Here is a 12,212-nt window from a genome sequence, read left to right on the forward strand (position 1 = left end):
GGGCTCCGTCTCAGCCTAATAACAGGATAGGCAATGTACAGACTTGTATATACGAATGATTAATTCTGATCTCTGTATGTAAAGAAATGCAATGTGTGCATAAGAATGGCATGACCAATTGTATAGATATAAAAATAATTTTATGAATAAAGTATATTTTTGAAATAAAATAAAAAATTCAAGCAAGATACAGTCCTATCTGTCTTTAATACAATCAATTAGATTTAATGAAAGCTTGGTATTCACCACTGAAATGGTTATCGAATTTATGATTCTATAATTTTTAAAAACATTATCCTTTAACTGTGTTTGTCTGTCTGTTGGTGTGTGAATTGATCAAAGAAAATTAGGCTTGGATCGTAGGAATTAATTAGATTATCTTATAGTTTTTCTGTGTTCTGCTGAAGTTATATTATTAATCATAACTTGCTAATTTTTATTTAAGTTATAAATGTATCCAATATGAGTTATTTGAAAAGTCCAGTTAAAAACAGTTCTGAGGGTTATTAAATATTTTAATTTCACTGTATTGCAAATCCAGTGTTAGTGAGCCTGATTTGGTCTGGCTTGCTCTCCTTTTTCGTAACACTTTATATTCAAAGGAAAATGAAGCTAGGACAGGGTGGTGCCAGCCGTGATGCCTAGGGAGGATGCAATATAAAAAGTTGGGCATGGATGGCAAGGTTGTCAACAGAACAGTTTAAAGGTAAGCTCCCAAATCACAGTTTGCCAAGCTTTAAAAAAAGACCAACAGCGCAGTGTGATGTCTACATCTGTAACAATTCTTAGGACTGAAATTTGTTTTATCGTATGCTATGGAAATACTACTGATACGCTTGATTTAGCCAATCACTGCCTGAAAAAGTTACTGTGAAATCCTGCATGTATAAAACCCAGTGGAAATGTTTGTAATACAAAATAAAATAGTCTCTTATACAACAATACCTTCTAAAGTTTTTTTTTAACCTGATTCTCACTATAATTCCTGAAAGTTTTTTGGAATGTTTCTTTTTACCTGACTCCAGGCGGGTACATGCGTAGGGACTCTGAGATCACCATGTCCAAGTAGGTTAATTTCTGCACATTGTTATAATCGGGAGTGATCTGAAAGAGTACAACGTTAAATTTATGCACAGCAACACTTCATATGTTGAATCTTTAACAAACAACAAATTCCAGATCTAGACAAGAATTTCTCGAGTATCTCCCATATTCACTGCAAGGGATTCACCTCAGTTCACAATGAATTCATTTTGTTAAGTTCTTTCTAGCACAGACAGTAACAAAGTTTACTCTACTGAGGAGGCAACATTTATCCCAGCAGTTCTCTGACAAAAGGTGGTGTTGAATTTAAGATGAAAGTTGTTGCCTGCTGTGCCTGCCTTCCATTCTACACTGTCCGTACCAGTTTTTCTAGAGATGTGATATTTGATCATTCCTCAGCCCTGTGTCCATGGATTGGCCAGTTATCTACCAAGCAAAGACCCCGTCCTTGCATTACAAATGGTACAAAGGCAAACACAATGAGGAAGGATTTCCAAGGATTTTTGCTGAGATCAAATAAATTAGGCATTTCTATTCTATTGCACCCAAATTTATTTCTGATTATCTTTGCAAGCTTCACTGTCTCAATATAAATTAAATGTAAGAATCACTATCATGGATCGATACTCTAACTGGTTTCAATTCATCACTTCAGAGTTTAACTTCATGTGAACAATTGATGAATATAAATTACCCCAAATTCCTATGTTAAATCATTAAAAAATCTTTTAACGTATTATGAACTATTGGAGCTAGTCTTCCCTTATGGCCTGGATTTAAGACCATTTACCTATTAACAGTCTGATATAAGGTCTGTGATTTATACAGATCGCAATAACATCTATTTTAGAATTTGGATTTTGAACTAGTGGCATGGGAATTTTGGTCTATATCTACGAAGAGATTTAATGATTAACTATTCTCCTGTTGTCAAGGTGATTTATTTTGAAAAGTATGAGATAGCCTATAGAGGCTAATGGGAATTTGTTTACACTGGGAGAGTTTATATTAATAAACAAAGTAAACAGTATAGTGTAACAGGTTTCCATTAGATGGGTATAGAATGGTGTTTCGTTTTGGCTTAGAGGAAATACCCATAGTTTGAAGAAAAGAAACTAAAAATGTGAAGTTATGAAAAACAGAGATCATTTAGAACTATTAAGAAACAGGTTATTTTAGTATAAAGAATTTAGTTTGAAAGTTCCAGAATGAGAAGTGTTTGGTTACAATACTGAAGCAATTTTTTGAGGCAGAGAAAGTCCAAGCTAATCTGTATGAAGATTCAAGGAAGAGGCTATCAGATTCTCAACAGTGGGAATTGAAACATCAGTTTAATTAAGCCCTGTAGAAGTGAGAGCACTAGGGCGCTGCAAGGAATAAGAGGAACATTTTCACCATGTGTTTCAAAATCTTTAAACTTGCTTTAATTTGGTTTATTCTAACTTATCCTCATTTTTGTTGTGAAATAACTTCTGTTTTGTTATTAAAACCAAATCTGCAGGATTCTGTGTTTATGTTTCAGTGCAGGACAACCTCATTAAACTAAAAATAAACAGAATGTGACCGAGCATGCCAGATTTCAGCTGGAGTCTGATTTGTCCAGTAATAAATTCAGCTGGGATCATAACAATACTAACTCTGGTAGGCTGGAAACTGCCTTGGTCATTAGCTGCATGGAAACTGTTTTGTTAATTGATATGGGTTATCTAATCTCAGTTGCAGCAAATATTGAGATAGCATAATTTGTTTCTGGCCTATGCGCTGAGATGGAGAAGGAATTTTGCCTGAGGTCTTTCTCTTGATTATTATTCAATGTGATATTAGTCCACAGAGCATGTGTTTAAACAGGGAATGAAGCCAACATTGTTTGTGAACTCTCCACTATCCTTCACGGTCAAATAGTCTGCAAATCCCAACACAGTCAGAATGGTTAAGTGCTTTCTGGCATTGCAGATGAACTTCCCAAAATCCTTCCTCAAATTGCTTACAGCAGTCTTTTTGTAAATTTCCTAATGCTTTCCTTTCCCATCAGAGCTATTATGATTGACAGCTGGAGAAGGTGGGGAATTGTCTAAACGTGAGAATGAGCATTAGAACTGCTTTCTTTCATAAAATAATATTTAAGGACACAGTATGAGTAATTTAAAATTTGACAAGGTAAGTGTTACAGGCTTTAGAAGTGCAGATGGTTTTGGATCTTTGACTCCCAAAGCTCTCCACTACTGGACTTGCCCACACCTCATGCCTGAGGTTGCTGTGGACTAATTAAAAACTGACAGATGGGAAAGCTATCCCTTTGCATCCTTCTTGAGCGGTCCACAGGCTTTGGAACAGGGGTGGCCACACCTTCCTCTTTCAACACCTTTACACTGTCTTCCAGCACAAACTGTGTGCTTTTTGAAGATTTGCAGATACATTCTATTTTGTTTAAAAAACACACAATTTGTAGAGAGTCAAGGTGACATTTTATAAACTCCTACTTTGGAAATAAAAGCAATCTGACTCCAAGTTAAGACACCAGATGGACTCCAAACATGACCTCGTGCCTAAAATACATTGTCTGACCAGAGGCGTCACCTCCTTTATATTGATAACACCTTGAGTTATCTCGGGGCAGTGACTTGAAAGAAATTCTGAAATTAATCAACTGAAACCTGCACCTCCATTCTAACTGATTAAAGATTTAAGAGTGTTTAGGTGTGTTCAATTGATTTGCATGAGTTGTATGCTCCTTTGATCTTTTCCTTATAAATTCCTTGTCTAAGATCTTCCTCTCTCACTAGCACCTGATGAAGGAGAAGAGCCCTGAAGGTTCGTGTTTTCAAATAAACCTGTTGGACTAGAACCTGGTGTCGTGTGACTTCTGACTTTGTCCACCCCAGTCCAACACCAGCACCTCCACATCCAACTGGGTAGCATTCTTTTCACCTGGTTCCAATCTTATCCATCTAATAATAGCCAGACTGTCACTTATTGTGTCTTCATTTCCTGCTCCCACAACATTGATGCTGTATTGCCAAAGATTGCCTGCCTCCTAATTCATATCTACATACTATGCCTCATGACACATCCAAAGGCACAACAGCAATTTTCACTGTCTATGCCGATGACACTTGTTGCCACTTTCATCAAAGTAAGCATTGGAAAGACCAAAGTCTTTGTTTTTGCTCCCCAGTCTAAAATCTGTTCCCTGGCCACGGATTCCATCTTTCTCCCTGGTAACAGGCTGAGAATAAGTCAGTCTGTTAGCAACTTCCGTGTCACACTTTAGCTTCTGACTTCAATTTTGTGACTTCACTACAGATCACTTATTTCCACTTCTGTAACATTGCCTGACTTCAAATCTATCACTGTACTTGTGCTGCTGAATCTCTCATTCATGTCTCCATTACCACAAGACTCAACTATCCCAATGCACGTTACCTGAACAAAAGGGAAGTTATCCAAAACTTTGCTGCCGATGTCTTAAGTCGCAGCTAATCCTTCTTCCCTATCACCCATGCTTGCTTACCTACGTTGGCTCCTGGAAAGCACCATCTTGATTTCAAAATTCTCATCATTGTTTTCATATTTCTCCATGTTCTCCACCCTCCCTACCTATCTCCTCTAGCCCCATGACTCTCCAAGATAGCTGCACATCTCTAATTGTGACTTCAGGCACTTTCCCAATTTTAATTACTGCAACATTTGTGATAGTGCTTTCATTTACCTATGCCTCAAACCCTGAAATTCCCTCCCTGCATCTCCCAGCTTCTCTATCTTGCTCTCCTTCTTTTACACACCTTTTAAAATCTTCGATCAAACTTCTAGGATCTTCCCTAATATTCTGTGGTACAGGGTCATTCTTTGTTTTATACCAACCCCGTGAAGCACCTTGGCATGTTTCATTAACATTGTGAGGGTAGCCAACAATTCCATTTTCACTTTATCGTGTAACTAAAGGATGGTGGAAAGTAAACAAGATGAATCTGGATTATTTGTCATCTGGTGATTTTCTATGTCTCTGATGGGTCTAATGGTTTTTTCACTCTTACTGTTTGAAAGAATAAATGCCGCGAGCTTATTGGATCTTGTGCTTGGCATGGTACCAGAGTAAACTAGGTTTTTACTGCTCAATGAAGCAGATTTATAAATTGCTGGGGAAGAAGGAACTTTATTGCTTGCAGTACGTTACAAGATGAGCAATTCAGGCATATACTGAACCACAACCTGAGTCTATAATTTACGGTCCAAATCTCTTTCAAACCATTTCTCTTTATCAGGTCTTGGAAATGCACACTCTATAAGTCAATTTTGAAAAAGCTCAGGTATTGTAATTTAAAGGCTCCTCTCTTGGACCAAGAACCTGCTTTTATTTTACAAAATAATAATTTTCCAACTGGCTTTTGGCATTTCTCTTTTGGTGTAATCTGTTCATTTTTCTTCAGTCAGGTCTTGTTGCTAAATCGCAAAGCAGGCTAGTGACTGACCCAGAACAACTTTAGCTGAACATTACTTCAATATCAGCATTATTGAAAACTGACTGGTGCTGATGAAAAAAAAGAGATGGTTAATGACAGTCACGTGGTTAGAAACATAGGAGCAGGATTAGATCATTCAGTGCTTCAAGCCTGTTCTATTCTAGATCACGATTGTCATCTATCTCGACTCTGGGTGATGTTACTTATATGGACTTGCAAAAGAAATTTCAAACTGTACCACATCATATTGCTGGGTATTAGGTAAGAAGACCTATTCCCCAACTCCTAACACCCCTAGAAGTTGGAAAAGTCAGTTTTCTACCTGAAATCCAGCAGCCCTACAGCAATCATACATAGGAAACAGCGTAACTGACTCACAGTGGGACTTCCACGACCATACTGAAGGTGTAGGGGTTGCGGAGTTGCTATAGAAAGGACATGCGATGGGTTAAGGGAAGGGTTCTGATCTTGGCTGATGCCTATGATGGGTGCACAAAGTCCTAAAGAGATTATCCAATTTCTCAACCAACATACATCACATGTGCACGCACCTGACAATGATGCAAGCTGCCCAGATATATCCTCTCCACAAAAACCAAGACAAATCCAATCCTGCCAATTACCCCTCCATCAGTCTTCTCTCAGTCAACAGTAAGAGTGAGAGAAGGTTTCAGTGAGTTATCTTCAGCTAGCTACTTTAATGATCTTCCTTCCATCAGGGCAGTTCAGTGGTTGGCACTGTTGCCTCACAGCATCAAGGATCTTCAATTCCAGCCTCGGGCAACTGTCTGTTTGGAGTTTGCACATTCTCCCTGTGTCTGCATGAGTTTCCTCCTGGTGCTCCAGTTTCCTTCCACAGTCCAAAGATGTGCAAGTTAGATGGATTAGTTATGTGAAATGCAAGGTTACAGGGATAGGCTGGGGGTGTATGTCTGGGTGGGATGCTCTTTGGAGGGTTGATGTGGACTCGATGGGCTGAATGGCCGGCTTTTGCACTGTAGTAATTCTATGATTTTCTATGATGAGCTTACTCAGTTAAGGTTGTCAAGTTTACCACCAAATAGTGGTAGATGCAGAATGCAGCAATTAGCTGGCTATTTAAGGGTTTCAGTAGGTCCAAGGGATGGAGGGCAGCCTTTCCTGCCCACTGTAATCTGGGGGACAGATGAGGGAAAGGCTGGGTGGGAATGTCACCTGCTTTATTTTACAATCACCACCCCTCCCCACCTAATGGGCAGTGGTCCACAAAATCCAGAAAGGAAAATCAAAGCCTAAAGGGATTAAAGAGCTAATGACTGTGTGGATTATGGCATTTACTGAAGGACAGAAAGTGGAAAATTGTGGTAAATACTTGCCTTTCAGAGTGGAGGAAAGTGTACAGAGACGTTACCTTGAGGTAGGTTGTTGATAGCATTGTTCCCTTTTATTGATATTAATAATCTAGGCATGGGAAGACATGTCATGACTTTAAAGTTTGCAGATGGCAAGAAATTTGAAAATGTAGTGAGCAATGTGAGAGACAGTGAAGGCTTCAGCAGCCATAGACTGGTGAAATTAGCTGATACATGTGTGGCAGGTAAAGAAGAAAGTGACACATTTTGTGAAAAGAACTGCAAGGCAAAATTAACTAAAGGGTTCAATTTTAAGAGGGTTACAGGAGCAGAAAGTCCTACCAGTGCAAGTAAAAGATTCAGGGTGTACCAAAGAGTTTCCATTTTTATTCACCAAGTTATCAAGAAAAAGTCGTTATCTGAAAGAGCAATGGGAGTAGAATCAATGGGCTGAATCTTCTGAAGACAGACAATCACAGGCAGATAGCAGCTCCATATTTTAGTAAAAACTTTCAATTTGGGCCCTTTGAGATGGTAACTGCTCGGGAAGCCTTCAAACACAGTGGAGTATCAGACTTGGAGGCTATAACATGCTGCTTTTTCACAGCAGTGACTGCTATATTAGGGGTTTAAGCTGCTAAAAGTATCTGACAAGCTGCAGTGAAAGAGTAACTGTGTAAGGTAAGTAGGCTATAGAGGTAGGTGGCAGGTGGGTAAGAATGGCAGATGGATGAGGGTGGCAGATAAGTGGGTGCAGGCGTAATGTGGCAGGTAGTTGAGGGGATATTGTGAGAAGTAGATGGGCAAAGGTTGAGGTGGCAGGTAGCTGGGCAATGGACAGCTCAGGGAAAGGAGAGGTCATGGTGGTTCAGGTCAGTGGGGTGCAGGGTGCCACATCATGGGGATGTGTCAAGTTGTGGTGAAGAATGCTGTGCTAGGGTGGTTGTAAGATCACGGTGGGTGTTGGGTTGAGGTGTCGGTTTTATAGTTATCTCAGAGTTAAAGCAATTTCTCTTATGTTACTGAGGTAATTGTCTAAGTCAGTCAGTCAGAGCCATCAGAGGTCTGTGACTTAACTCCGCAGTAGACTATTTGGAGGATTCCAGATGTAGGTAACTGCTCTTCAGCAGTTCTAACTTCCTGGACAATTCGTAGAAGTCATTATAGATGGTCCCATTGTACAAATTATAAGACCATAAGAAATAGGATCACGAGTACGGCATTTAATCCCTTGAGCCTGATTTTAAGAAGAACAAATAAAAACTTTCTGTTAGTGAGGGAATCTAGGACTAGGAGACATAGTCTAAAAATTCTGGAGTGCAGAAAGGAAATATGTCTTTACACAAAGGATGGAAGAATTTTGGAATCCTTTTCTGTAAACATTACTTGATGACAGATAGAACGTAGATCGTTACAGTGCAGTACAGGCCCTCAATGCTGTGCCAACCTGTGAAATTAATTTGATGCCCATCAAATCTATACCGTTCCATTATTATCCACATGTATGTCCCATGCCCATTTAAATGCGCTTAATATCAGTGGGTCAACTACTGTTGCAGGCAAGGCATTCCATTCCCCTACTACTCCCTGAGTGAAGAAATTACCCGTAACATCTGTCCTAAATCTATCACCCCTCAATTTAAAGCTATGCCCCTCGTGTTAGCCTTCACCATCCAAGGAAAAAGGCTCTCACTGTCCACCCTATCTAACCCTCTGATTAATTTATATGTCTTGATTAAGTCACCTCTCAACCTTCTTCTCTACAACAAAAACAGCCTCAGTTCCCTCAGTCTTTCCTCGTTAGACCTTTCTTCCATACCAGATAGCAATCTAGTAAATCTCCTCTGAACCTTTTCCAAAGCTTCCACATCCTTCCGATAATGCGGTGACCTGAACTGCACGCAATACTCCAGGTGTGGCCTTACCAGTGGCTTGTACAGCTGAAGCATGACCTCATGGCTCCAAAACTCAACCTCCCTCCCAATAAATGCTAAAACACCATATGCCTTTTTAACAACCCTATCACCTTGGGTGGCAACTTTCAGGGATTTATGCACCAGGACACAGAGATCTCTCTGTTCATCTACACTGCCAAGAATTTTACCATTAGCCCAGTACTTGCATTCCTGTTACTTCTTCCAAAGTGAACTACGTCACACTTTTCTGCATTAAACTCCATTTGCCACTTCTCAGCCTAGCTCTGCATCTTATCTATGTCCCTCTGTAACCCACAACATCCTTCGTCACTATCCACAACTCAGCCTACCTTAGTGTCATCCACAAATTTAATAACCCAGCCTTCTATGTCCAGATCATTTACTAAAAATGACAGACAGCAGTGGCCCCAAAACAGATCCTTGCAGCACACCACTAGTAAGTGAGCTCAGAATGAACATTTCCCCTCAACCACAACTCTCTCTCTTCTTTCAGCTAGCCAATTTCTGATCAAATTTCTGATTGAAATCACCTTCAATCCCAAAACTCCGTATTTTGTGCAATAGTTTACCATGTGGAACCTTATCAAATGCCTTACTGAAGACATATACACCACATTAACCGCTTTACATTCATCCACCTGTTTTGTTACCTTCTCAAAGAACTCAATAAGGTTTGTGAGGCACAACCTACCCCTCACAAAACCAGGTGACTATCCCTAATCAAATTATTCCTTTCCAGATGTTTATAAATCCTATTTCTTATAACCTTTTCCAACACCTTACCCACAATCAAACTAAGGCTCACTGGCCTATAATTCCCCTTCTTAAACAAGGGAACATTTGCTATACTCCAGCCTTCTGGCACTACTCCTGTCGACAGTGATGACATAAAGATCAAAGCCAAAAGGCTCTGCAATCTCCTCCCTGGCCTTCCAGAGAATCCGAGGATGAATCCCATCCGGCCCAGGGGTCTTATCTATTTTCAGATGTTCCAAAATTGCGAAAACCTCCTCGTTGTCAACCTCAAACCCATCTAATCTAGTAGACTGTATTTCCATATTGTCACTAGCATTACGCTTTTCCAATGTGAATACTGACGAAAGGTATTCATTAAGCATTTCCCCTATGTCCTCAGATTCCATACACAACTTCCCACTACTAACTTTGATTGGCCCTAACCTTACTCTAGTCATTCTTTTATTTCTGATATACCTATAGAAGGCCTTAGGGTTTTCCTTGATCCTATCTGCCAACAACTTCTCATGGCCCCTGCTGGCTCTTCTTAGTCCTTTCTTTTGATCTTTTCTAGCTAACTTATAACTCTCAAAACCCCCTAACTGAGCCTTGTTGCCTCATTCTCACATAAGCCTTCTTCTTCCTCTTGACAAGAGCTTCAACTCCTTTAGTAAACCATGGCTCCCTCTTTCGACAACTACCTCCCTGCCTGATAGGTATATACTTATCAAGGACCCACAGTAGCTGTTCCTTGAATAAGCTCCACATTTCAAGTGTGTCCATCCCCTGCAGTTTCCTTCCCCACTCTATGCATCCTAAATCTTGCCTAATCGTATCATAATTGCCATTCCCCCAGTTATACCGCTTTCCCTGCGGTATATACCTATCCCTGCCCATTGCTATTGTAAACATAACGAATTGTGGTCACCAGCGCCGAAGTGCTCGCCTACCTCTAAATCTAACACCTGGCCGGGTTCATTCCTCTGCACCAAATCCAATATGGCATCTCCCTTGTTGGCCTGTCTACATACTGTATCCTCCTGCACACATTGGAACAAAAACTGACCCATCTAAACTACTTGAACTATAGTATTCCCAGTCAATACTGGGGGGAGTTAAAGTCCCGCATAACAACTACCCTGTCACTCTTGCTCCTATCGAGAATCATCTTTGCAATCCTTTCCTCTACAACCCTGAAACAATTTGAAGGCCTATAGAAAACTTCCAACTTCAATTCGCAACTCCACTAGATCAATTGCTAATTTCAACACGAAGATTAATAGATTTTTGTTAGTTAACAGGGACATTGGATAAAGGTGAGAGTATGGAACTAAGCTATGGGGCAGCCATGAAGCAGGCTAAACAAGTGAGATGGTCTATTCCTGTTCCTATAACCCTCTGATTCATCTATCAATTCATTAAATCTGTTCCCTCCATTTAGCGACACTTCTCCCAGAAACAATATCTCTTTATTTGGTCTATCAACATTCCTCATGATTTTCAACATCTCCATTAAATCTCCACAAACTCCAGGAAATATGTCAATATGTCTTTCCAAAGCTGTAGTGCCCAGACATGTTCACATTTCCCAAGTCTGTTGTAATACTTGAATCATATTCCTTTAGTTATAAAGGCCAATATTCTGTAAGCCTTTTGATTAATGGGTAGGATCTATGTACATAGAACATAGAACAACAGGCCCTTCGGCCCTCGATGTTGCACCGACCTGTGAACTATTCTCAGCTCGTTCCCCTACACTATCCCAAAATCATCCATGAGCTTATCTAAGGACTGTTTAAATCTCCCTAATGTGGCTGAGTTGACTACCTTAGCAGATAGGGCATTCCACATCCTTACCACTCTCTGTGTAAAGAACTTGCCTCTGACATCTGTCTTAAATCTATCACCCCTCAATTTGTAGTTATGCCCTCTCGTACAAGCTGACATCATCATCCTAGGAAAACGTCTTTCTCTGCCTACCCTATCTAATCCTCTGATCATCTTGTATGTTTCTATCAAATCCCCCCTTAGCCTTCTTCTTTCCAATGAGAACAGACCCAAGTCTCTCAGCCTTTCCTCATAAGACCTTCCCTCCAGACCAGGCAACATCCTGGTAAATCTCTTCTGCACCTTTTTCAATGGTTCCACGTCATTTTTGTAATGGGGCGACCAGAACTGTACACAATATTCCAAGTGTGGCGTTTTGTATAGTTGCAGCATGATATTGCGGTTCCGGAACTCAATCCCTCTACCAATGAACCCTAACACACCGTATGCCTTCTTAACAGTACTATCCACCAGGGTGGCAACTTTCAGGGATCTATGCACATGGACTCCAAGATCCCTCTGAACATCCACACTACCAAGAATCTTTCCATTGACCCAGTATTCTGCCTTCCTGTTATTCTTCCCAAAGTGTATCCACCTCACATTTAGCTGCATTGAACTCCATTTGTCACCTCTCAGCCCAATTCTGCAGTTTATCCAAATCCCCCTGCAACCTGTAACATTCTTCCAAACTGTCCACTATGCCACCGATTTTAGTGTCGTCTGCAAATTTACTAATCCATCCACCTATGCCTGCATCTAAGTCATTTATAAAAATGACAAACAGCAGTAGTCCCAAAACAGATCCTTGTGGAACACCACTAGTAACTGGACGCCAGACTGAATATTTTCCATCAACCACCACTCACTGCCTTCTT

At 40.3% G+C, this 12,212-nt stretch overlaps 1 protein-coding gene across 2 annotated transcripts in view; it reads right to left on the reverse strand.

The window, feature by feature from the left end:
- Positions 1-12,212, reverse strand: part of tbxas1 (thromboxane A synthase 1 (platelet)) — a 157,983-nt gene that overhangs the window by 24,550 nt on the left and 121,221 nt on the right. For both annotated transcript variants that reach the window (XM_043708955.1, XM_043708954.1), the window contains one exon: positions 1,016-1,104. In XM_043708955.1, the coding sequence (XP_043564890.1) occupies positions 1,016-1,104 (89 nt within the window). The remainder of the gene's footprint in view (positions 1-1,015; positions 1,105-12,212) is intronic.

This window comes from Chiloscyllium plagiosum, chromosome 19 (assembly GCF_004010195.1).
Source record: "Chiloscyllium plagiosum isolate BGI_BamShark_2017 chromosome 19, ASM401019v2, whole genome shotgun sequence".
NCBI classification, from domain to species: domain Eukaryota; kingdom Metazoa; phylum Chordata; class Chondrichthyes; order Orectolobiformes; family Hemiscylliidae; genus Chiloscyllium; species Chiloscyllium plagiosum.